Source organism: Rhinichthys klamathensis, unplaced genomic scaffold (genome assembly GCF_029890125.1).
Source record: "Rhinichthys klamathensis goyatoka isolate OS25496 unplaced genomic scaffold, OSU_Roscu_1.1 h1tg000213l_1, whole genome shotgun sequence".
NCBI classification, from domain to species: Eukaryota; Metazoa; Chordata; class Actinopteri; order Cypriniformes; family Leuciscidae; genus Rhinichthys; species Rhinichthys klamathensis.
The window spans coordinates 488,518-513,778 of NW_026606738.1; the positions used below are offsets into that span (position 1 = coordinate 488,518).

A 25,261-nucleotide genomic window follows, 5' to 3' on the forward strand; every position below is an offset into this window, starting at 1 on the left:
ATGGTCAATTTTAGGAAATTGTAACACTTTATTTCAATGGTCCACTTTAGACATTTTAAAACTATAAGTAACTTTGCAACTACATGTCAACTAACTCTCATTTATTACTAGACTGTCTGCTTAATATCTGCTAACACTTTATTTTGATGGTCCCTCAACAGAAGTTCTACTGACTATAAGTAACTTGAAGTAACTACATGTCAACTTATTTTACTAACCTGAACCCTAATACCTAACTATAACTCAATAGTCTACTAATACTTTAATGAGAGTTAGTTGAAGTTGCAAAGTTACTAATTAGTAAAATGTGTAAAGTGGGCCATTGAAATAAAGTTTAAAATATGTGACCACCATAGGCGCCATCTATAGGGGCATGCCACAATAAACATCTGGATGAAGCTGGCTGTCTTCTTCAGGCTTGGTAGAGCATGAGGAAAGGAGGTAGAATGGGACGAGGAGTGAAAGAAAGGGAGAAAGGGCTGGCGATTTGGTCAGGGGTGCCCAATAGCACAGCAGAGGGCAGGGCTGGTCAGAGGAAAGACAAGGGCTTCCAGAGAATAAATTAAGGCCAGGCGGGCAGATTGGCCAGTGGTGCTGCTTTCAACTAAGGCTGCTTGACTCTCACTTCACCTGTGTGCATTTCTGACTGTCCGCTGTCGCCAAGTCTGTCTGTCTGCCAACATGCTGGTCCGGGCACTCCTGCAGACCTCACTGGTCCTGTGGCTGGTACAGAACACCATACAAGGAGGTAAGTTAGATGCATCTTCTAAAGTGCTTCTTGAAGAGGCTTGAGGGTGGGTGGAAGGATAGAGAAACCAGGAGAATTTGTGAATGCAGGGGTGGGAAGAAAGAAGTGTAGTGGTTTGTAATGACATTTGAGCACACATGGGGTCAAATCATTGTAATTATGACTGAAAATGAAACCAGATTAATTTGAAATGGGACTACTTATAATGGAAAAGGTTGTATGGTTATAATTCTCATGTACTCAAGCCCTTATGCCTTTGAGGGAGGCCCTTAATTGGCTTCAAATATGATGTGTGGTTTTGGTTGCTGATCAAATATATATTTTTTCGTTTTAACTGCCATGGCACTGTATAACAGAGCAATACGTAGTGAATATATGTGTCATTAAGTGGAAAGTAAAAGAAAATGTAATGTCCGCAACACTGCTTTATGCTCCCATATTTAATAAAAAAGCAACGTTTCGACCAGTTCTTTTTGTCCTGCACCTGCCAGAAGGTGGGATGTGCACACAATTACTCTTTTCATCATTAAGTGGAGAGACCTTTGTTCAATGCTTTTACTCTATAAATATCACTTTGAATGTATAACAGTCCGGACAAACTGACAGTTTGGTAATTAAATGTAAATATGCATCAAAAGATCTATTAAAATCAAATAAAAAGAAACAAGAAATTACTATGTATATATATATATATATATATATATTCTATACTACATAATTTAAATTTGCAATTACACTTTAACACCCTTTTGTATACATGTCTCACCCACTAATGTCATTCTATAATTTGTCGCAATGCAGGATAACTGAGATCGGTTTGCATGCCATTTGAAACAAAATATTTAGACAAAAACAAAGTAGTTGTATCGCTGAACAAAAGTAACACTAACCTTTTTTTAACCACATCTAGCCCATATGAACTGGACTTTTTATTGAGATTTACTGTGTGCTAAAAACATATATTTAAACATAATACTCAAAGCCAATGTTATATTATAAAACTATGAAAATTTAGGGGTTTGAAATTTTAAAATGAATTAATTAAACATCATGTAGTTTTGCATATGCTACTACTATTTGCACTATATTTGATTAATTTGATTAACTAAACATACACATTTTAGGTTTAGAAAGGTTTAGGTTAATCCTTTTCCCCATATAATATTACCAGTCCTTTGATAACTATGAAAACACTTCATTGAGGTCTGGTGAATCAGTCCTTGTGAATTAAGTGCTTGTGCTGCTTTTCTTGGAAATACCTAAACAATGAGAAAAGTAGCTGTTTGACATATCAAAAGTGTGTGAAATATCTTTCTACTTGTTTGCACTTTGAATAGACTATCAAATGGTATATATCAATACTTGACAGACAATATATATATGCTAGTCTGGGCCACTCTTAATAGGACACTGTTATCTCAGTCAGCATTATACTGGATTTATGATGGTATTATGTCATCAAATGTTTAGCCATCAGTAAAGAATGTTTGTTCCTCAGACTAAAAGGTGTCTAGAAAATGACGGCATAAATGCACACAACGACTGTATGTTAAATGTCTGAAAGCTCTGATAAATAGAGAGAAAAAAACACCTCTGGAAGTGAGTCACGGCTTGACGTGTTTGAGTTTGCAGGATCCGCTCCAGCCTCCATAAACCTGACCGCAGCTTGAACGCTCGTATTTCATGTCTGAAGATCAAAACCTTGGGCCTACAGGTGACAGTGGTGGTCAAAATTTGTCGACCTCTTGTCAGTGCTGACTTTATACGACCCATACACAGTCAGTACACATTGTCCTACAGTGTTTGAGCATCAATGGAGGCCTGTTCCAAAAATGTGGAGAGGGGGGAAATTTGCACTGCTAATCTCTTATTAGATGGCACCGTTTCTCAACCATTCTGCCGATTCTAAGAATTCAAACAGGAGTCTCAAAGAGAAGACAAAAAGAGTCAAGCTTTGTACTCTACACACATAACATGTGCATCAGGAAGTGACGAAATCTATTTGACCACCTTTTTTTTTTAGACATGCCACTGCTTTACGACCTTATGACCCCTGCCTTTAAAAAGCATATTGTGATAGTATATGAATGTTATCAGATTGTAATACGTCGACCCATTGATATCAAATATGTATTTACATAGTACTTAAAGGTTTGCCAAAAAAAAAATGGTATCATCATGGTAAATGTCCAAATAATATAGTATTCTATGGTTATTCTTTATTTCTATCTTTTAGGCTCAGTGCATTTACACAGTTTTTATTCCCCTTGTTTTAAAGGAGTTAGGCCACAGGCCGGAGCCCTGGGAAGATTGGCGAGTCGAGGTATATTGCAATTTTTCATTTCTGTATAGTGGTGTATCTGTGAGATATTACAGAGGGTTAGAGGTCAGAGCATTATACATCAGATAATGAGTTTCATTACCAATGCTGACTTCTTTGTAGGTCCTGGTATCGGCGCAAAGACCGGAGGTAAGTCTGTCTGCCTGAATCTGACGGATACTGTTGAATCCAATTAGCAATTTGCTTATGTCAGTACAACGGTTGTCTTATCTTACTTTCTTTCATTTCTGTACTGTCCTATGTCCAGTGGCTGGTATTCTTGGAGCCCGTGGCTATGGGGCGGGCAGGCCGGGAAAGACAGGTGGTGAGTCCATCAACCTCTGATCAAGTTGAGATAAAAATGAGAATCAATAAATCAATAAAGGTTTATAATTAACATTTGAGTAAAAACATGCCAAAATATACAGAACTGATTTTGAAAAGAAGAGCCACTGAGACAGTTTACTAGGGTGTTTATTTATAAACTGTGATCGTTAGTCTTTTGGATTCTGTCAAACATACTTTTTTCCCCCCCAAACAGCTGGCCGTTATCTTGGAGGTGAATTCATCTACTCTTCTCTTTCATTTTGTGCACACAAACCTTTCAAAAGTTTGGGGTTGGTAAGATTTTTGAACATTTTGAAAGAAGTCTCTTATGCGCACTGACCCCAAACTTTTGAACGGTAGTGTAAAATGCATGCAAGCATGTTTGTGTGCAATAGCCTGGGTTATTATGTGCATATGGGCTCTATGTGTAATGATTATGGTATCTGTCAGGGGCAGCATACAGACCCACTGCGATCAGAGGAGGCCTGAAACAAGGATATGGAACACTCGGTTATGGAGGAGGTAAAACTGTCATTCCTAAATAACCATAAATTTTACATCTGATGGATTTCTTATTCTTGCATTCATCACCATGGTCCTACTATTTTGGTCTTAGCCGCAAACCTTGGAACTGGATTTGGAACCGGCCTTGGGGCTGGCCTTGGAGCTGCCGGGCTGGGACTCGGAGCAGGGTATGGCCTAGGCAACGGGCTGGGAGCAGCCTTGGGTTATCCAGCAGGGAAGCTTGGAGGAAGAGGTGAGAGCTGCTCATTTGCTTTGTATTCAGGATACATAATTACTCTTGCAGCAGACTTATTTCCTGTTTGATTTTGACATATTCTAGGTTATATCAGTAATGGCTATGGAGCACAGCTTGGTGAGTGTGCGCACCATAACATCCCAAAACTCAATAAACATTATATGACACATTCCAGTTTAATGCCATCATTGTCCGACCCAAACGTTGTGTAGCAGATTGGATCTGATCTAACCAATCAATCACAATTTAACCTTGCACTGTGATTAAAATCTTTCACACATAGTGATATACAGTATGCTGTCCATTTGCCATGATGAGGTGTCATATTTTTGATGAAGTCGTGTGGGAGTGGGAGTTTATGTGTCAGCTTCCACTAAACAGGCATTTATTTCTTCTTTCTGTAACCTTGACATCTCTCTTGTCTTGTTGCCAGGTTACGGTGCAGGAGGATACCCCGGCGCTGGACGCGGTATGTAAACTCTCCCTGTTGAAGCATTATGAAAATGTTTGTGTTTAAACTCAGGTATTTGAACAATGTTTCGTCATTTACTGAGGCTGCTACAGCAACTGGTCAGCTTTATTCACTTTATTTCAGGAAGCGGTTGGATCTTTTTGTTCAAATAATATTTTCTTTATTTCAGATTTCTGCAGTAATTGGACTCTTGTGATAAAGTGAAAATGTGTCACAAGATGCTAGATTAATTTTTTTCACTCATGATATAGCAGTATTTCGTAGTAATTAAGGTACAGCAAATTTGTGTTTATTTGAACCCTTGTGGCATTTCATAACTTCATAATTTCTTTTGATTAATCCAACAGCTACTGTTGAAAACTATTATTTTAAATGTTATTATATATTATATTATTTTATATTAAAATATAGGCCAATGTTTTAATTAAAATATATGTTTTAAAGGGTTAGTTCACCCAAATAGGGGGAAATTCTGTTATTAATTATTCACCCTCATGTCGTTCCAAACCCATAAGACTTTCATTCATCTTCGGAACACAAATTAAAATATTTTTTGATGAAATCTGAGAGCTTTCTGTCCCTCTATTGACAGCTACACAACTACCACTTTGACACTTCAAAAAGTTGATAAAGAGATTGTAAAACTGAATTTAGCAGTTTAGTCAAAATTTTAGCTCAAAATCGCAATTTAATTTAATTTAATTTAAACTTTTATTCACATATAAACATTCATCAACTCACACATCAGTTGTGGTAAACAGAAGCTCAAGCATGTTCGCTTGATGTGAGAGAACCAATGAAGTTCTTTCTCGTGTGTTACGCAGTATGTTTGAGCTTCAGCAAGAACCAACGAGGTTCATTTGTATTACGCAGCACGTTTTAGCTTCAGCAAGAACCAATGAGGTTCATTCCCGTGTTACACAGCATGCAGCTTCCGCAAGAGGTTTGTGCTCGCTAGCGCGTCAAGCAGGTTTGGTTGAGCTTCTCTTTATGTTTGCTGATTAATGTTTATATGTGAATAAAAGCCTTAATTCAGTCTGTTTATCATATAAAGCAAACTAAACCGTTGAATTTATATGGATTAGATTTACGATTTCTTTATGAACTTTTTATGGAGTCAAAGTTTTAGTTGCGTAGCTGTCAATGGAGGGACAGAAAGCTCTCAGATTTCATCAAAAAGAACTCCAAAGATGAATGAAAATCTTACAGGTTTGGAACACCATGATGGTGAGTAATTAATGACAGGGTGCACTATCCCTTTAAGAAATGTTAAGTTCATAAATGTGCAAAAAAAAAAATCTGCAGTAGCCTAATTAAAAAAATATTTCATATTAGATCAACCTATTTCAAATGTGATCTTTTGACATTGCATGTTATGCATTGTATTGCTTGACCTCACTGATCAAATAAATAGGTATTGAATACAATAAATATTACTTTTAGTGCCTTTTAATAAGCTGCTGGCCTTAATTTTAATGCTAAATGAAGTAGGCAAATATATATTTTTTCAGTTGTTGACTGCAGTACCTTTATGTGCCACTGATGTGCGCTGTAACCCGGTAAAACCTCAGATGTGATTAATTTGCATTGCGTTTGTCGACACTTAATTGTTTTCAGAATCATTTACATACTTTTATCATCGTTTTACTATATGCTTGCATGTATGCCCCAACCTCTCAAAAGTAATTTTAGTGCGTTGGAAAAAGTGATGCTGGTGGTCACATGGTTAAATGTTGTGGTCGGATGTGCTAGTGAGAGAATATGCATACGTGCAATCAGGTAACGTTATAGGCTATAGGTGGTTGTGTTTGTGGATGTTTGTTTCTTTGTATGCACATCGTATTTGTCATGGGTGCAGTCGGTTTTTAACTGTTATGTGTGCACATCCATGTTTACCCTAAGAAAACGTTGCTATGACAAGTATTGCTGGAATATTTGAGCCACTTTCTTTGTTGTTTAATTGCAGTAATCTTGTGTGTGTGCTTAGCAATAGCATCTGTAATTAGTATTCTGGGTTGATTCAAAGCTTATTCAGATTTGTATGATATGGCAGGTGTTTCTGCTGGGCAAGGTGTGAGAGCCAATGGTAAATTGTTCGCTTTTCTCTGTTCTAGCTGACCATTAATCCAACATGACATCATGACTTTGCGTAAACATACACGCCACTTTCAATTCAAGTGGCGTGTTATCTATACGCATTTTGAGCCATCCGCGTGTATGTCCACGCCGAAATCTTTTGCGTGTATGTCTACGCCATTAAACGTCCGAGTGATTCCGCGTGTATGTGTACGCCGTTAAATGTCCGAGCGAAACGAAGCAAAATCTATATTCTACATCTGTGGAGCGATATTTCTTTTCCTAGGATGGTAGGAGAAGACTCATAAATGGTATTAACCCCAGTGACGGGTAGGTTTAGGGACGGGGTTGGGGTAGGTCATATATTTATATGTACATAATACAGTAATATAACGTTAAGTCAAAGGCGTTGATAAACACGCTGAAATTTGAAAAGCGATTATGCGTGTTGATAGCACGCCAAAAATGGAAATACGAATTGGCGTGTCATACATACGCCATTTCAGTGTTGTAATCTACATGCTTTTACAGTAGCCAGATAACAAAAAGGCTCACCTCCTTCCAGATTAGGTGTTTCAAGTCTGTTAAACTGATTTTGTGATCTTCAAGATATGGTGTAGCAGTTGGCACACCCAAAAGGCAAGCCTGAGAGCCATCAAATTTGGGTAAACCTGCCAATCTTCTCCAGAGTTCCTAACTCATTCTTCTTGCATTTTTTTAGGGATAATTGCTGTTCACAGAACATCAAAATCCACATACATCTATACACTAAACTAATAATCTCATGAGAGTAAATATGAGAAATGATTTAGAAAATTTTTACCTGAAACAGAAGAGATAAAATATAGGCCTACGTAATTTAGGCCTGCAAGAAATTATTTTCTTCCTCAGTATTTTTGTCATGTCTTCCTGTACAAGATGCATTTACTTAATTTAAGATATTAAATCTTGATTTTCTGATTTGTAGTAAGGAGATTTGTCTTCGGTCAAATTGTTTTATTGTCGCTTAATGCTCATTTAAGCATTTCTTGACTTGTGTTGTTGACGTTTGGGCCTGACTCCACTGTCTCTGTGCTGCTATTTTCGAAGGTTTAGAAAGAGATAGAGCATAAAAAGGACTCATCATCATCATCATCATCATCAGAGGTCTTCAACCCTGCTCCTGGAAACCCACTGTCCTGCAGAGTTTAGCTCCAACCAATCAAAAACGCCTGAAAATAACAGGCAGGTGTGTTTGGAAATAAACTTGGCAGGACATTGGGTCTCCGGGAGCATGGTAGAAGACCTCTGATCTAGATTCTCAGGTTCAGGTTTCAGTTTTAAAGTTCAGTTTTGTTGTCCAGTCTGCAGAGGGCATATTATTTTGCCTATGCAAAAACAATTGGAGGAAACATTTACAGACGTTTGAATCGGCAGGTATTGAAGGCCTGAATCAAATGCTTCCCGATAACATAACTCATCACATTGTTGTGTCTATGTTGTTGTTGTGTATGTGCAAGAGTTTCAGTTGTGTTATTCCATCGTTGCGTTCTGTCTCTTGTCTCATGGCCGTGACACAATAGAGATATCCTGCTGTACATTAGTGATCTTTGTCAAATCCAGACAATCAATGTTTCAATGTTTGAAAAAACAGAAATCATGCTGCTTCAACTCGATTGTTGTCAAGTTAACAGTAACACTACTATGTGCAATTTGCATTATGTTGCTTTTTTATCTTTCTAACCCTTGAAATCATTGCTTCCTGCTGATATGTCTGTATTCACAGGTGCTGGGCCTACAGGTGGCCAGCTCGTGTCACAGGGAGAGAGGGCCCATGGTAAACCTCAGTACTTCCATGTGTGACTTTCATGCTTTTTATAGCTTTTCTATAAAAATATCTGCTGTTCTGAAATTTTGTTTACAGTATTTAAGCCATTTGCACTGCATGGTGCACTGATGACCCTAATGTCACACAAAACCATACAATCCCATGAAAATAAGCACAAATTACTTTTTGGGTGGTATATTTCTCTCTGTTACCTCACTATGCCTTGAGATTTGTTGATGTTCTTTGATTTTTCTCCTGCAGACCATCTCTCTATGCTATTACATCATTGGCAGCTGCTGTGTTGATAGTATCTTGTTAGCGAACGTTAACTGGTGTTGTGATGTTTAGGTTATGGTCACGGAGGGGTCCCTAATGGACAGGGTGCTATAACCAATGGTAAACCTCATCCCAGATGTATGTGTGATTTGGTTTTTGCATGATATCAATTACTGTAGCGTCTCTGTTTTAATACGATAGTTGTAGTAAATGGTCAAATATGTACAGTATAGTTAGTATACAGTTCAAGCAAGGATAAAGTTTGAGTATTTGGGAGTTTTATAGTTTTATGTGGGACTGGTAGGTACATAGTAACTGTAGCTGCGGTCCATAGGTTTCCCCTCAAGACCAGGAGTGACCAATGGACTGAGGGCTCAAATTAAGGGTAAACACACTCCATCAGCTTATAGCATTTACCTGAATTAATGCCAATTAGAGCACATCAGATTTTAGAACATTTAAAATATTTTATTTCAAATTCTTCTCCTTGTACAATAACGTTCAAATGTTTGGGGCCGGTAAGATTTTTTTTTAAAAGTCTTATGCTTACCAAGGCATATCAAGCATTTATTTGAACAAAAATACGGTAAAAGTTAATATTGTGAAATATTATTTCAATTTAAAATAACACTTTTCTATGCTAATATATTTTAAAATGTAATGTAATGGCAAAGCTACATTTTCAGCATCATTACTCCTGTCTTCAGTATCACATGATCCTTCAGAAATCATTCTTATACGTTGAGTTGATGCTTGAGAGACATTTATTATTATTATCAATGTTGAAAACAGATTTGCTGCTTAATATTTTTTTGTTGAAAACGTGATTTGTTGCTTTTATCAGATTCTTTTATGAATAGAGAGTTCAAAAAGCATTTTTTAAATAGAAATGGTTTGTCTATAATGTCTTTACTGCCACTCTCTGATCAATTTAATGTGTCTTTACTAAATAAAAACATTTAGTTTCTTAAAAAAAAATTTTTTAACGTAAAACTTCTCTGACCCTGAACTTTTGAACGGTATAGTGTAGATGTTTATGGATCAAATGATCAATAGAAGATTCTGTACTTTATGTAGGTAACTACTGTTGTAATCTCTAGGCTATGGTCCACCAGCAGATATGTCTAATGGACAAGGAGTTATAAACAACGGTAAAGCCTTCACTGTATTTGTCAATAAAGCAAGTTTTTATCGCCTCAGTAGCATAGAAACTATCTGTTCGGTGTTATACACACCACGAATTGAGTATCTATAAGTAATCGGTTAAAAGTTCCTGTAATTAAATGTAATTTACAATGTGCATTGAAAGTAAAGGAAAAGGGAAAGGCAATGCATACAAAAGATATTGCATAGATGATAGGAACTATGTTGGACTCCCAGTGTTGAGATAAACCACTGTTGTGATGCAATACAGGAGCAGTTTTGCCCAGCAGACAGGGCACCAAGCCATCCAATAAGGGTAAACGTCTTCCATATTAAAATGTCACCGGTTTATGGCTGAATGCATGTCATGAGGTGGTGTTTTCCCCAGTCTAAAATCAATACCTAACTTAAACCGCCATTAAATGAAAGGAAAATATGGCCTATGATGACAAATTAGAGTGTTAGTGATTGTGGACTGGAAAATCCACCCCTCATCATGGACTCATTGCAGCTGCAGGTCTATGAATGAGTGCTTTTCTCTAGCACAGCTCTTCAGAAGGGTTTGTGTGTGTGCTGGACTAATGCCTCATCTATTTCTTGGGGCTGTTCTCTTTTCTGTTCACTTTTCTTTTTATATGCTTCACATGAGCCTTTATCTTTATATCTACCTCTGTGCTAATGTGTGTCCAATGCATGCTGCATTATTTTTCTCCCACAGGCCATATGTATGGACTAGTCACACTGTGAAGTATCTTGCATGATTATTCTGACCCACAGGCCCCTGAATGATCACAGGATTCTGTGACATCTATAATTTTTATTAAAGTATATTTATATATAAAAAAATACTAGTGGCCAAAGTTTCACAGTTATCATGTTTTGTCCACAGGGTACGGCCTTGGTGCTGCTGGCTATCTTGGAGCTGGTTTTTCTGATGGTTATGGAGCAGGTATGTAGAAATTGTAAAATATTGTTTCTTTCCAAAAAGGCACATTATCATAATGCTATATATTCATATTTTGGTAACAGCTAACTTTTTTACTTTATTGCTGATGCAGGTCTTGGGGTTGGTGGATATCCACAGGGAGTTAGAGCGGGAAAGCAAATAGGTAAGTAATGTGTATTTCTTCATTATATAAAGGAGACCGGGGCTAGTTGTCACACTGGGAAGTTGCCACTAGGGCTGGCTATATAAATGCACATTAAAATAATCAAAAGTGACAGTAAAGATGTGCTATGTTACAAAATATTTCTATTTCAAATCAGTGCTGTTCTTTTGAACTTTCTATTCTTCAAAGAATCCTGAAAAAAAGTCATGATTTCCACAAAAAATATTAAGCAGCACAACTGTTTCAACATTGATAATAATAAATGTTTCTTAATCAGCAAATTATCATATTGGAATGATTTCAGAAGGATCAAGTAACACCGAAGACTGGAGTAATGATGCTGAAAATTCAGTTTTGCATCATAAGAATAAATTCGATTTTAAAATATATTCAAATAGAAAAGAGTTATTTTAAATTGTGATATTTCACAATATTACTGTTTTACTGATCACATAAATGCAACCTTGGTGAGCATTAGGTACTTTTTCAAAAACATTAAACAATCTTACCCCAGACTTTTTAACAGTAGTGAATGGTGGTTTCTAACACCTAGTTCAAATACAAATTATTGACACTAAAATTCCAATATCATCTTATGTTTTCTATAGTATTGTGTAAACAGCGCATGTCACATTTGTATTGGGGCAAATTGTCACTTTGTGTCACCTTTACATTTTTACCCTCTTATGAATTACATTTCATAATTTCCCTGTTTAAAATTTTTTGGTAGGCTTCCATTTGTGACAACTTGAATGCAAAGTAGTAAAACACAAATGTGACAACTACTCTGTCTTTCCCCCCTATGTAGACAATTTAAACAACGTCCAGGTGTTTCTTCTGATAAGTGTTCTTGTCTCTGTTTGTACTCAAGTGAATCTATTTGTAATATCATATATTGGTGCACTGATGCATTAAGCCCCGAGTGTGGTCGGATCAGCAGCTGCTGGTTCAGCACAAAGCCAAGAGCCGCTCTGGAGGCAAAGTGCCCCTCTAAGACCTCTGCGTTTGGTTGCTTGCAGAAACATGTGCATGCTTGTTTGTGCAAGAAACACCCAAAATGTCACACTCATTTTTTTTCCGAATCATCTTGGTTGCAAAGTGGTTGACTTTGACTGAGAAAACACAGAGGTGCTTCCTGTGTTACTTTAACACTTTACCTCTGTTTTCCAGCACTGAGTGTTGAGTTGAATACTGTTTTCTCAACAGGCTACAGCAATGGATATGGCAGTGATGTTTATGGCACAGCCGACGGGTACGGGGGAGGTGAGTCAGACTGGATTGTTACGAGAGTGTCCTAATGTGTCACTAACATATAGGCATAATTATAATTGAGTGACAATTATAATTATGTTACAGGACCTGTCTACCCATCAGTGTTAGCTGATAATATTGGCCTGAATGGTGCAGCTGGTAAGGCTGAAGGTTGTTAGTCTAACCAACAACATCGCATTCACACTGAAGAGAGATTCAATACCTACAATAATGTCAACACGTCATCCAGTGTTTAATTCACTCTGTCCTGTGATTATACGCAATATTATTTTACTCAAGATTGTAGAAAATAAGCTCATCAAGCTTAATCTGGGTAACTGAAGTATCTGAACTGCAATAGCTTACCCACTAGAGAGAGCAGAGGTTGCCTTTGCACATGTTTTTTAAACTAATAAGGTAATCTGCTCAAGACTGTAATGTTCTACTAGAATACTGGAATGGTAAAGCAAGTGTTAACTAGAAACAGCATCCTCTGAGAAGTGAACCCACAATGTCTGTTCTTGCAGGTTTTGGAGCTGGAGGCCTCGGAGGTCCAGGGATGATAGTGAACCCCGGCCTGGGTACTGATGCCAAGTCTAGAAAGTACGGTAAGAAAAAAGACATCCAAAAAAGCATCCAAAATGTACTTTGGCAATTAATCAAAAATGAGATTTATTAAATTCAAACGAATTAATTTAAACACACTATTTACACTACCATTCAAAAGTTTAGGGTCTTTTAATGTTTCTGAAAAAAGTCTCTTATGCTCACCAAAGCTGCATTTATTATACAGTAAAACAGTGATATTGTGAAATAATATTACAATTTAAAATAACTATTCTTGTGATGACAAAGATGAATGTTTTCCAGTCTTCAGTGTCACATGATCTTTCAGAAAACAGTCTCATTTACTGCTCAAGAAACTTTTTGTATTATTATTATCAATGTTGAAAACAGTTGTGCTGCCTAATATTTTTGTGTATACCGTGATACATTTTTTCAGGATTCAAAAGAACTGCATCAATTTAATGCTGGAAAGCTGGAAAGATTCAGAATATATATGTATATATGTATATATATCTTTCCAGCTCAGTGTTCAGTCAAGCTAATGTACGTGTGTTCTTCTTTGTCTAGATATGCCTTATTTGTTGTGGTTGCTTGATCCTGTCATGCCTCTGATTTGTCTAAAGGGGCTGGTGGAGTGCTTGGAGCTGCCGGATCCTTGCCTTACGGAGGCCAGCCTGTGGTCTCAGCTGGACTTGGCCCTCAAGGCAAGACTGGTGGTTATGGTGGAACTACATATGGAGGTATACCAACCCTCGGGCCAGACACTGGTCTGGGTATGTGCATCACACATGTTTGTTATTCAAATGAAACATGCAAATCCCAGCTTTTCATGCTTTGCCTGAGGATTTGACTTGCACGTGAAAGTGCCTTGTGAGAAAAAGAAAGAAGATGATTTAAGCAAGATAATAAAGTTTATGGATAAACCAAATATGATCATTTAAGATCAAATAACTATATATAAAAAAGGAAGTAAAGATGGTCTGTCTCTATTAGGTGGTACAGGTGGAGCAATGGAGCCTTTAGCAGGTAACATTGTGGAGTTTTAGCAAATATATTTATGATATTTCATACCTAAGTCACTCTTCCTTTTATAACAACTTGCTACTGGTACAGGTGGAGCTGTAGGCCAGAATCCTTACAGTGCACCAGTCATTGCAGCTGGGATTGATGGTAAGTTGGTAAGAAAAAGAGAGAAAGAGAACTGGACTGTCTGATTGTAATACAGGTGTAAATATGTTTACCCGCAGGTGATGCTGGTTATCCTTTTGGTGCTGAGCAACTCAGTTTGGGCGCTGATGTTACGAAGACAGCCGCCAAATATGGTGAGAATATGAGCATTTCTGTTTGATTCACATATAATATAAAGATCAGTAAGCATGAACATTATGCATATTTGTTTCTTAAACTTTAGGTGGCCGTTAGAATTGCATTATTAATAACTTGGAGAGTTAAAGTTACTCTTTATATCTCCAAGAGAGCTAAAGTTAAAATTGCTCAATAAATATTGTTTACCTGTATGGGTCCTTTATTATATAACCACTAGGGATTCATTGATTTATCGCTATTATGCTAATTACTTCCCTGTTATGGCTGATAACCGATCAATGGTCGATATTAAAACTGTGTGCCATTTTGCCTGAATAAATAAAATAAATAAAAGGCATCTCAAAATGAAAATGGATATTCATTTTGTGATTTTTCTAAATATTAGCTTTAAGTGAGTGTTAGATGACAGCAAAGGTAATTTAAATGTGAAAATAGAGAAAATTAGCATGCACTTCATATCCATTTAATACACTGCCATTCAAAAGTTTTGAAAGAAATTAATACTTTTTTCAGCAAGGATGCATAAGATTTCTATTGTAAATGAATAAAGTTCTTTTGAACGTTCTATTTATCCAATAATGAAACAAATGTATCACAGTTTCTGCACAAACTTTTTTTTTAAACATTGATAATAATGTTAATTGAGCAACAAATCATCATATTAGAATGATTTCTGAAGGATCATGTGACACTGAGGGCTCGAGTAATGATGCTGAAAATTCAGCTTTGCCATCACAGGAATAAATTAGACTCCTAATACATTTAAATAGAAAACAGTTATTTTAAATTACAATAATATTTCACAATATTACTGATTTTACTGTATTTTTATCAAATAAATGCAGCCTTGGTGAACATAAGAGACTTCTTTCAAAAACCTGAAAAAATCTTACATACCCCAAATGTTTAAACTGTAGTATATGCATTAAATATCTCATATATAGGGTGCGATTTGTGAATAAAACAGAGAGGGGGGGGGGGGGTGTTTTGAAAAAGTTTTATTCATAAAAATAAATCATGAGAACATGAACTTCATCACTGCATTTGCAGGAATTGTAAAATCTTTTTTCTTATTAACTCATGAAGGAGCCTAACGCAATATTTTTACTCTAATAGCTTATATGAACTGTGATCACGCACAACGAAAAAACACGCAAGAATTAAATCCCCCTCCCAGTACCATGGATAGTGCCACTCGGCATGACATGTCAAAACACTTATTTATGAATGGCAAAATTAAATGGCACAACGTAGTGTCACGTAGTGGCTATAGTGTAGGCCAGGGGTCTCAAACTCAACTTAACTGGGGGCCGCTGGAGGTAGAGTCTGGGTCAGGCTGGGCCGCATCAAGTATTCCACAAAAAAATAGTATTCAAGTATTCCAAAAAAGGAGCACAACTGATCCAATCTTCTCAATCTTTATTATTAACGTTTCTTCTGAACTGTTCCTCTGAATTTGAGCATTCCTTTCTGTACATGATTGGTTCTTCAGGAGCCGTCCCTCTGACAGTTGAAATTCATTTTACAAACTTTATTTTCCTTATAACACATCTTTGTGATACTTATATTTGCTCATGTCCTTTTTATTTTCAATATGATATTGAATGTTTTTTTGGAAGGCACATTTCCTTTTATTATACTTAGAAAAACAATTATTGCTTTTGAAATACAAATATTTGCAGTCATGTCTGCCCGTCTTATTGAATTCTCTCTACACATGTATAGTGTCTCAGGCAAATTACTGACTTTGCACAAATCAAAGTGAACCTTCTTATCAACCTGTTGGACACATATTACAAGCTCAAAATGATTATTCTCACATTGTTTTATAGCAGGGGTCTCCAACACGTCGCTCGTGAGCTAAAAGTAGCTCGTGGCCTGATTGGTGTTAGCTCGCCAAGGGGCCGTTCACATATCGCGCTCACATATTTTGCGCGCTCAAGTTCGTTATTTCAAATGTAGGCGCGGCAGCGCGCTCATAACTGAAGCGACGCGCTCATTTTTTCCAGGCGCAGTACCGTATGTATGTTTGTACTTCGCGGTTGTCTATGACAACTATTGATAACAAACCCACCCGTAAGCTGTCACGAGACTATCTATGGTAGCCCATAAGGGATAAAAAAAAACGCGGCACACGCAACGACGGGCCGCACTAACATTAAACTTTAAAGTCAAGTAGGGGGCCACAAAATATCACCCCGCGGGCCGCGAGTTTGAGACCACTGGTGTAGGCCTTTGCATCATACTCAGTGATGGGAATAACGGCGTTATAAATAAACGGCGTTATCTTTTTCAGTAACGAGTAATCAAACGAATTACTGTTTCCCCCGTTACAACGCAGTTACCGTTACTGACAAAAAAAATGTGGCGTTACTATAATTGAACTCACTGAAGCGGCTTTCATCCGAGTAGGCTCTCTCTCCGCCATAGGACCTGCAAAGTTTTTTTCTCTGGTGTGTGTGTGTGTGTGTGTTAGAGATGCGCGGTTGGCGGTTATAGCCGCGGATAAACCGCGGATCGGGCGGATGACGGGACGGAAAAAAATATTTTAATTAAATTCGGGCGGATGGCGGGCGGTTTCTAGTCTCGCGGCTGTCATCAGCAGCGCCTTGTATCAGCGGATGGCGGGCGGCTGCGGTTTTGAAAATTGGTCAAAAACGTTGGTGCGGATGGATGGCGGACGGATGATGAGTTTTGTGATGCGGTTGCGGATGAAATAATAGCCCGCATCTCTAGTGTGTGTGTGTGTTTATGAGGCGCCGGAGTGGACAAAAGCGCAGCGATTGGCGCGAGCGCGCTCAATGCGCGAGAGAGACCGAAAGTGTCCGAGAGCGCGAGTTGCGCAAGAGAGACCGAGGGTGTCCGAGCATTATATAGTTTGTTTATAAATAAATGACACATATCTGCAACGTTAATTAATTTACAGGGTTATACAAGTAAAATCTAAAAAATTACCGTCAGGTAACGTTCTGTTTAGGTTATAAAATAAACCCGAAAATAACCTGCAGGGAACAAAACATAGGCTATTTGTTTGACCGGTTGTAAACACGTGCGGCAAACATGTCTAGAATTTGGCTTAAATAATCTCTGATGATAACGTTCGCTATTATAAAAATAAACCCCCAAAATATTATATTTTAGTATTATATATTTTTTTTTGGTAAATTGTTCAGTATTATATTGAGAGAGCACTTGTTAAACTGTTTACTTTTGTTAGGAAGAAAATACTTAGGCTACAGTATGTCTACTAGTTGTGAAGTTGTGTAACAGTTTTATCATTTTAATATGCACAAAGAGTATGCATATTTTTTATTATTATTTATTCATTTTTGGTACATTTCTTAAGAAGCATAATTTATTTTTAAACTTATTTGTTGGCCAGTTGGGGTCTGTGCGATATTAAGTATAAACCATCTATAATGTTTTATTGTTCTACTATAGTAATGCTAATATTTAGAATAATATATTGAATTTAATAGGCGTCTCTCACATTGTCCCACAGCAACATTAAAATAGAATAAATTATTATTATAAAACATTGAACACTAATCTACACTATTAAGTGTCCATTTCATTAATTTAACATATTTAATACTGGGGGCATCCAAATTATTTGACATAGGCCTATTTGATTTTTTTTTTTTTTTTTAAGTAACGCAATAGTTACTTTCTCTGGTAATTAGTTACTTTTATAATGATGTAACTCAGTTACTAACTCAGTTACTATTTGTGAGAAGTAACTAGTAACTATAACTAATTACCTTTTTTAAGTAACATGCTCAACACTGATCATACTTGGAAAACGGTCTTTTTCTGCTCTCCTGTGGGAAAATCCGCAGCTTTCCAGTGGGCGGTCCATTTCGGATTTTATTGTTCTATCGCACTGACAATTCACGTTACAGCGCTTTACTTAGTTTAGGCTAAGCTACTTCTATCAGTCTGCTGAACCATGGATTGATTGCGAAGTTAAACCATCACAGTAGAAACAGTTGTACTGCTGTTAAAATAACAACGTTAACGTTACATCGCGATGCTGAGCTACAGTGAAATGATAGAAAAGACAGATGCATTCGCGTCCCTACCGCGCCGCGCTAAACGCCTCCGACACACAGCTCCACTGCCCAGTCTCGCAAGTGTTGATAGGCTATTACTCGTGAGGAGTTATCAGATAGCGCTGTGGGCGGGACATTGAGCAAGTCTGCAGAGTGGTGATTACAGAGAGCCAGCCAAAGAAGCGCATTTTAAAATAAAATTGACTTTAAAGGGATAGTTCGGCCAAAAATGATATTTAACACATGCATTACTCACCCTCAAGCCGTTCGAGATGCATATGTCAATCTTGTTTCAGACGAACACATTTTCAGTTATTTTAGAAAATGTCTTAGACCCTTCAGTGGATATAATGTGAAGCAATGGGGTCCACCTCCTTCAAGTCCCAAAATGTGCATACATCCTTCACAAAAGTAATCCATCCGGCTCCAGGGGGATAAACGAAGGCCTTCTGAGGGTAATCCGTGCGGTTTTGTCGTAAAAATATACATATTTAAAACTTTATAAATGAAAATATCTGACTTCCGGCAACGATCGACGCGCGTTCATGGGTGAACTGAGTGTAGTTTTGTTTTGCTCTGCTCTCTGGCTGCGCAGGCGCGTTCGTTCTACGTCACGACGGTTCCTACGCTACGTCCTACCTCGTACGCCGACTTCCATCACCCGTGAACGCGCGTCGATCGTTGCCGGAAGTCAGATATTTTCATTTATAAAGTTTTAAATATGTATATTTTTACGACAAAACCGCACGGATTACCCTCAGAAGGCCTTCGTTTATCCCCCTGGAGCCGGATGGATTACTTTTGTGAAGGATGTATGCACATTTTGGGACTTGAAGGAGGTGGACCCCATTGCTTCACATTATATCCACTGAAGGGTCTAAGACATTTTCTAAAATAACTGAAAATGTGTTCGTCTGAAACAAGATTGACATATGCATCTCGAACGGCTTGAGGGTGAGTAATGCATGTGTTAAATATCATTTTTGGCCGAACTATGCCTTTAATCAAACCACGGAACCCGTGATAAGTTTTGTGATCCGTCTCACCACTAGTGTAGTAGCACTGATCACTTTGAGGGGGGGGTAAATTTATCCCCACCGGGGATAAAAATAATTAAGCAGAGGCAGGGATACTTTGACCAGAAAGGGGGAAATCCCACGCATCCCCCCCCCGGCAAATCGCACCCTGCTCATATTGACTGATTAAATAATTCAATAGTTGTTATGGACTGATAACTGACCACCTGTCTGTGTTATTGTCTTGATCATTTCTCCACTAACATGTTAATGGCTAGCAGACATCATTGACTAAATACAAGCCTTTGACTAATAGCGAGTGTGATGACTGATCATTTCTAGGCACAGGCTATGCAGCAGCGCTTAGCACTGGTGGTCAAGGTTCCTATGGTGGTGAGTACTGAAGCGATTTCAGTTAAACCAACAAGTTTATCTAAAGTGCGCTTAGTTTCACTATGTTCAATCTTTCTTCTATAGGACAGAAGGATGGAAGCAAGCTTAGTGGCATTTATGGGAATGGGTACAAAGGTAGATGATGTAGAAGATCTGTATTCTTAACTCAGTATATTGTGTCTTCTATCCTTTCTCATGCATCACTTCTCATCCTCTGTCTTTTTAGGTTGATTTCCTGGGCCATGCTGTTAACCTCGCCAGTGTTTTTTGGCCCCTTTTCGCCCAGTGTTCCTCACCGTTGTGCAGTTTTGTGACATGTTTTTGTCTGGCATATTGTTTTAGCTTTACTTTGGTGCCCATTTGTGTGGGCATGTGTGTTTTGTGTGTATGTGTGGTTTTGGTGTTTATTGTTATGTGGCTTGATGTTTGTGGATGTTCCCCCAGTCTGTTTATTTGTCTTGTCCAGTGGAGTGTTTCATGTCCTTGTGTGTCTCTGTATCTTACTAAAACATGCTAAGCATTTCATTGGCTGTTATTTTAATTCTTATGAAACACTAAATATTCCACCTCCTAATTTGACTCCTTAGTGTTTGTTTGACAACCATATGATCATTGAGGATGTCATAAAAATGATGGGTGATGATGGGGTTTGAACCTGCGCTATTAGCATCAGAACAACCCAAGAGATGGTTTTGATTTCTATTGTGAGGACATTTCTTTTTGTCTTATCAAATTAAACATCATGTAAGCTCTCAAAGCGAGACAGTAACAAAATGACAGAGTATAACATAACAGTGATAATCTTGTGAGCTCTCATATGGGTCTACATACTGCTCACAGTTCTCATCCGTCTACAGGAAAACCACACAACAAGCATCCTGTGTCACACTGGTGAGACACCATTTAAGAACAAATGAATCAGGGCCATTGTTAAAGAAAGAAAAATAAAGATTCTGTCATCATTTACTCGCACTCATGTCACTCATTCCAAACCTGTTTCACTTTTTTTCTCTCCCCAAAATGTCAGAAATACAATAGAAAAAATGCAAAGTGTTTTTTTTTTTTTTTTTGGTCTATAGAATAAAAGTCGGTTCAGTGTTATTTTGGACCCATTTTCATTGAATGGTCAAAAACAGTTTAAACATTTCTTCAAAATGATCTTCTTTTTGTGTCTTGCAGAAGAAGGAAAGTCAAGTTGTGTAAATGGTGACGGAATTTTCATTTCTGGTTGAACTATCCCTTTAAACAAAGCAGATGGGTTGGAAAAAGCAAAACAAATACGACTCCAAGCAGATGGTGTGTGCCCTTTTGAGCTTTTATTGGAACAAGGCATTATGTTTTTAGTTATAGAATATCATTCACTATTCATCAATAAGATGAATTATCATCATAGTGAAAGTCATGAAATCATGCTACTCACAATAAACATAAAAATGATGTGTGCAGACTGAAAGAGCATAATAACACAGTACAGTTACAATGTATATGATGTCTTTTTGAAAAATTGCCCGTGCAAGCATGGAAATGCTGCAATAAAGACAGCAGATAATAAATACGTATTGCGCATTGTCTCTAATATTGAGAAATGTTAAATTATATTACTTATGTGATAAATACAAACACAATACAAGAATAGTCGTCGCATAATCAGATCCAAAAGCCAAAACTTACTACAAAATAGTTTTAGCACTGTAATTTGCCTTCTGATATACATAAAGTCTGTCCAGAAGCACTCCCTTGCTCATTAGCATTTCTGCTGGCACAGGTCGTGCATTTCGAGACACATATACCTTCTCCAGGTGAAAGTTCATGGGAGAACCCACATACTTTGCGCAATAGGGGCCAGACAAACTTGGGGCGCATGTCACTTCTGTTTTGTAGAACAGCAGGCCATGATTTAAATTGCAGAAATTGACATTCTGACCTGCTTTTATGGCTACTTCACAGGTTCCCAGCAAATCGTCGTCCCATTTACTATCTTCATCCCACACCTCCAGTTTCATCTTGTCATTCTCTGCCAGGACAACATCACCCAGATCAAAGGTCCTCCCCCAGTAGGGTGAGTTGTTATTCGTGATCATATCGGTGCGTCCGATCTGCGCGTTATGTTTGTTGAACACTTTAACGTACCCATCTGTCGCTGTGGTTTGGTCACCCCACAGACCTTCAGCTTTCACGATTGTCACCTTGACCCGAGAAAGTCCAAGCTTGGATGGGCAGCAATCTGGTGTGACCCCTGGATTGTTGCGACAAGTGCAGGCACATGGATTGTTTGGGTTGGCTTTGACACCATCTTTGCAAGAGTCTGTGCAGTTCCTCCAGAGGGACTTTTCCAGAATGTAGTCATGGATGGCTTGGCGCAAGTGCTTGCGCACTGGATCTTTGGTGGAGATCAGCTCATGTAGCGACTCCAGAGAGTAAGAAAGCACATCTGGGTTTTGTGGAAGGGATGCAAGCCATTCTTTGTACGCTGCCGGGTCTTTTCCTCCGGAGAAAAGGAGCTCGGGCTCTGTGGTGTGACCTCCAGTGACATAGGTCTGCCTTTGAATGGAAAACAATGATAACTTGGGATCTGCTAATTAGGGATGCACCAATATTAAAGTTCTGTCTAATCATTTTTTTCAGGTTCACTGTGAAAAAGTGAATTTTCTTACTCTGAATTTTTGTCTTGTTTTCCAGCAAAAATAGCTCAACAGTCTAAAATCAAGATACATTTACTTGAAAAGCAAAATGACAATATACAGTATGTCTTGTCTCTGATAAATGTATCAAAATTAGGCTAAGCGAGTTTATGCTCAAACTTTTTTGCACATCTTTTTGAAGTTTACTTATCTTGTCATGTTGCTTCTCAAGTAAATGTATCGTGATTTAAGAATGTTTAGAGAAAATGAAAATAAAAAAATATAGTAAAAGATAAAAAAATAAAAAAAAAAAAAAAAAATTTCAATCAGTAGTTTTAAATGCTACAAGTGAATTTAGGTGTCACAACATTATAATGTACAATATGAAAAATGGACGCTGAATTTGAGATCTGCTAAATATTACATTTAACAGTGTTATTAAATCATTGTTTTTAAAGATTAACTTTGTGAGTTTTAGATCATGGCAGAGCTAATCTAAATATAAAATGTGAAATTGTATCGATAAATTGTGCATCACTACTGTTGATTTTTGTTAGCAAGGACAATATTACAAGCTATGAACTACAAAACATAGTGCGTCCTTATTTAACCCCACCTGTCATTAAAGCGGCTGGAGAAGCTGCTTTTGTGCTCTGTTTTGCTCTTGTCTTCATGACAGTGCTTAGATTCTGCCTTCATATCTACTTTGCCACGAATGCTGGCATTTGCCTCCACATCCAAGCATTTCTTCACTTCATCCGCACTTAGGCCCTGTAGAGCGATCTCACACTGTCTGATACTGGTCACAGACTGTACGCTTCCACCAAGAGTTACCTGGAAAAATCAGAAAAATGTCATCTAGGCACTTCTAATTACGGATTTGACTTGCATTGTGTTGAAGCATTTTGGGCCTTTGAAATGCATACAACACAAGTTATTGAAAAGAGGGTGAAACCAAATTACCTTAGTGATGTAATGGGTTCCATAGGTGTTAATAAACTTGTAGAAACGTGGTTTGAAAACAAGATTGTATGTCTTGGGAAGCTCCTTTACAGAGCGCTTGAACTCAGAATGGAGAACAGGCTTGTTGGAGACCCTGTAGCTGTAGGTAGACATTGAAACCCCATGTTAGAGGCGATAGAAGAAGACTACATAATGTTACTCATTTGTTTCCTTTATAATCAATAAAGTAATCAATCAATTGTCGAAGAAGGCACACCTGTAAAAGGCACAAGAAATACTTTGACTGGCGAAATTGAACTTGTCCTGTTTGGTCCTCTCCATCGAGTACTCCGCAAGTTTCGAATTAGTTCCAGCCATAATGAATGAACCTTTATTTTGGCCAATATCTATTCCCAAATTTGCCCCCCAGTTGTTCTCAATTGAGGAGGTGCTGGAGCTGATCAGATCCTCGCTGGACTGGTACAGAGAACTTGATATTTGTATGCTGCACTTTTGGCTGGGTCTCCAGTCCACCACAGATATGGGAAGCCTTTGCTTTGCCCCGTCCATGTAGGGGTTCATGCAAAGAATGCAGGATTTATCCTTTCGCCTCCAGACATCGGTGTTAATGACAAAGGCTCCCTTGCGCTGCATCTTGGTCACATCGTATCCTTCTCCGGCAAGGTTGGACCCGGGGGCGAAGTTTGCTTGTGCACATTCATTCGGTTTACCTTTAGCGCATGACTGCACGGCGGGCAGAAAGAGGTAAATAACAAGCCCGGCCCACATCTCTGTAAAATGGGTTGAGATAAGGTGTATGGATGCTCTTCTTTCCTTTGAAAAACATTTTTTTATTAGAATTTCACAAGGCATTATAAAATTATACATTCAGTGGTGAGAAAAAATAGCAGATTTAAACCCACACACTCAAAATACACAATTATTATATAGATAATTACTCACATCCTATCAACAAGATGCAGGAAAATAAAATATAAAGTTGTTTGTATACTTCAATGTATTTTATCTCTTCCTATATGTCATTAGAAATCAATTGTGTATTGCCACTAGCATCAGGAGAGCAGGGTAACATGGTCTAAAAACATTAAAATTATGAATATATATTCAAAAAGTGTAATGTAATTCAATTAAATTTGAAGTAATACTTATCATTACCAAATGGAATTGTTGTAGTTTAACTGACACTTCTGAAGACCTTATATAGTCCCTAAAATAACTAACTAACCAATTTTGAAATATTAACAAGACAGGATTTAACATATGACTTGTCATAACAGGATGGATGCCTTGTGCTGCAGGTTTTTTAATAACAGTGGGCTGTGCATTAAAAGGGGTAATTATATTGTATAGTATAGGATTATGGAATTTGTGAGACAATTTAGTGGGTCTCGCCTACAGGGATCATAAGGAATAATACTAAAAAAATAACAAATTTCAGCTACTTATTTCCGTTGCATTACATGAAGCTTAAACAGGAAGAAAAAAGCACTGTTCTTTTAAAGGGGATGTAAAAGTCTCGTCTTACCTTCAGCTACTCTGTTTTGTCCGACGGCGTTTGTGTATAATGTGTGAGAGGGGCTATGCATGACATATAAACCTAAGTTTGTGGGTGGGCTTTACCGTTATGGGCTACCAATAAAAAATTCACACTCATCTGTCGTGGGTAAGTGAGGGTATACGCTTTTGAGTTCAGAGGAATTATGTGGTCTTAAATAGCCCCCGCAGCGCTGAATACACTCTGTGGTCAAATGGGGACAACATATCAGGGGAACATGTGAGCAGTCATACACACATTGACCTGTGCATTGTTAAAACATGGAGCATGTAGACCCTGACTGTAACACAAAATTAGTCAGATCACAACTTTACTAAATGTTAAATGTGCTTCATTGTTAATGTTAGTCACATAGTTCCTCTTGTGGTATTAAACAGACCTAACCTCCTACACGCTTTTCACAGTTCAGCAGCCTAAAAATGCATGACATGAATCACTTAGAAGAATCACTAAGCTGCTGTTTTCATTGCTTTATTAAC

The 25,261-nt window shown here is 37.7% G+C and overlaps 2 protein-coding genes across 9 annotated transcripts; one reads left to right on the forward strand and one right to left on the reverse strand.

Moving 5' to 3' along the window:
* The first annotated feature begins 441 nt into the window (after positions 1–441).
* Positions 442–20,168, forward strand: LOC130097244 (uncharacterized). 7 transcript variants are annotated; one of them, XM_056264039.1, is made up of 25 exons: positions 442–748; positions 3,027–3,071; positions 3,192–3,218; positions 3,337–3,393; positions 3,852–3,917; positions 4,012–4,152; positions 4,240–4,272; positions 4,589–4,624; positions 8,469–8,519; positions 8,859–8,924; positions 9,121–9,171; positions 9,887–9,937; positions 10,201–10,245; positions 10,819–10,878; positions 10,988–11,038; positions 12,245–12,301; positions 12,395–12,448; positions 12,817–12,897; positions 13,480–13,629; positions 13,850–13,882; positions 13,970–14,026; positions 14,104–14,178; positions 19,593–19,643; positions 19,728–19,778; positions 19,870–20,168. In XM_056264039.1, the coding sequence occupies exons 1-25, from the start codon at positions 682–684 to the stop codon at positions 19,872–19,874; spliced, it is 1,461 nt and encodes a 486-aa protein (XP_056120014.1). In that variant the 5' UTR covers positions 442–681; the 3' UTR covers positions 19,875–20,168. The 7 variants fall into 7 exon arrangements, with proteins under 7 accessions (XP_056120014.1, XP_056120017.1, XP_056120015.1 ...); XM_056264040.1 differs by having other exon boundaries at positions 445–748; positions 8,859–8,906; XM_056264041.1 differs by having other exon boundaries at positions 447–748; positions 13,480–13,596.
* Positions 20,169–21,078: 910 nt separating this feature from the next.
* On the reverse strand, positions 21,079–24,820 carry prf1.1 (perforin 1.1). Of its 2 annotated transcripts, none has more exons than XM_056264037.1 (5): positions 24,753–24,820; positions 23,484–24,040; positions 23,228–23,366; positions 22,881–23,098; positions 21,079–22,184 (listed from the first exon to the last, which is right to left on the reverse strand). In XM_056264037.1, exons 2-5 carry the CDS (start codon positions 23,993–23,995, stop codon positions 21,314–21,316), a joined length of 1,740 nt encoding a protein of 579 aa, XP_056120012.1. In that variant the 5' UTR covers positions 23,996–24,040; positions 24,753–24,820; the 3' UTR covers positions 21,079–21,313. The 2 variants fall into 2 exon arrangements, with proteins under 2 accessions (XP_056120012.1, XP_056120013.1); XM_056264038.1 differs by having other exon boundaries at positions 23,484–24,035; positions 24,753–24,771.
* Positions 24,821–25,261: the final 441 nt, after the last annotated feature.

Coding starts and splice junctions, on each gene's coding strand:
- LOC130097244 (XM_056264039.1), top strand. CDS start 682: ATGCTGGTCCGGGCACTCCTGCAGACCTCACTGGTCCTGTGGCTGGTA. Junction 9,172..9,886: donor ACTGAGGGCTCAAATTAAGG/GTAAACACACTC, acceptor TGTAATCTCTAG/GCTATGGTCCACCAGCAGAT. Junction 12,302..12,394: donor AGCCGACGGGTACGGGGGAG/GTGAGTCAGACT, acceptor ATTATGTTACAG/GACCTGTCTACCCATCAGTG.
- prf1.1 (XM_056264037.1), bottom strand. CDS start 23,995: ATGTGGGCCGGGCTTGTTATTTACCTCTTTCTGCCCGCCGTGCAGTCA. Junction 23,099..23,227: donor GAACCCATTACATCACTAAG/GTAATTTGGTTT, acceptor TGATTTTTCCAG/GTAACTCTTGGTGGAAGCGT. Junction 22,185..22,880: donor TCCAGCCGCTTTAATGACAG/GTGGGGTTAAAT, acceptor TTCCATTCAAAG/GCAGACCTATGTCACTGGAG.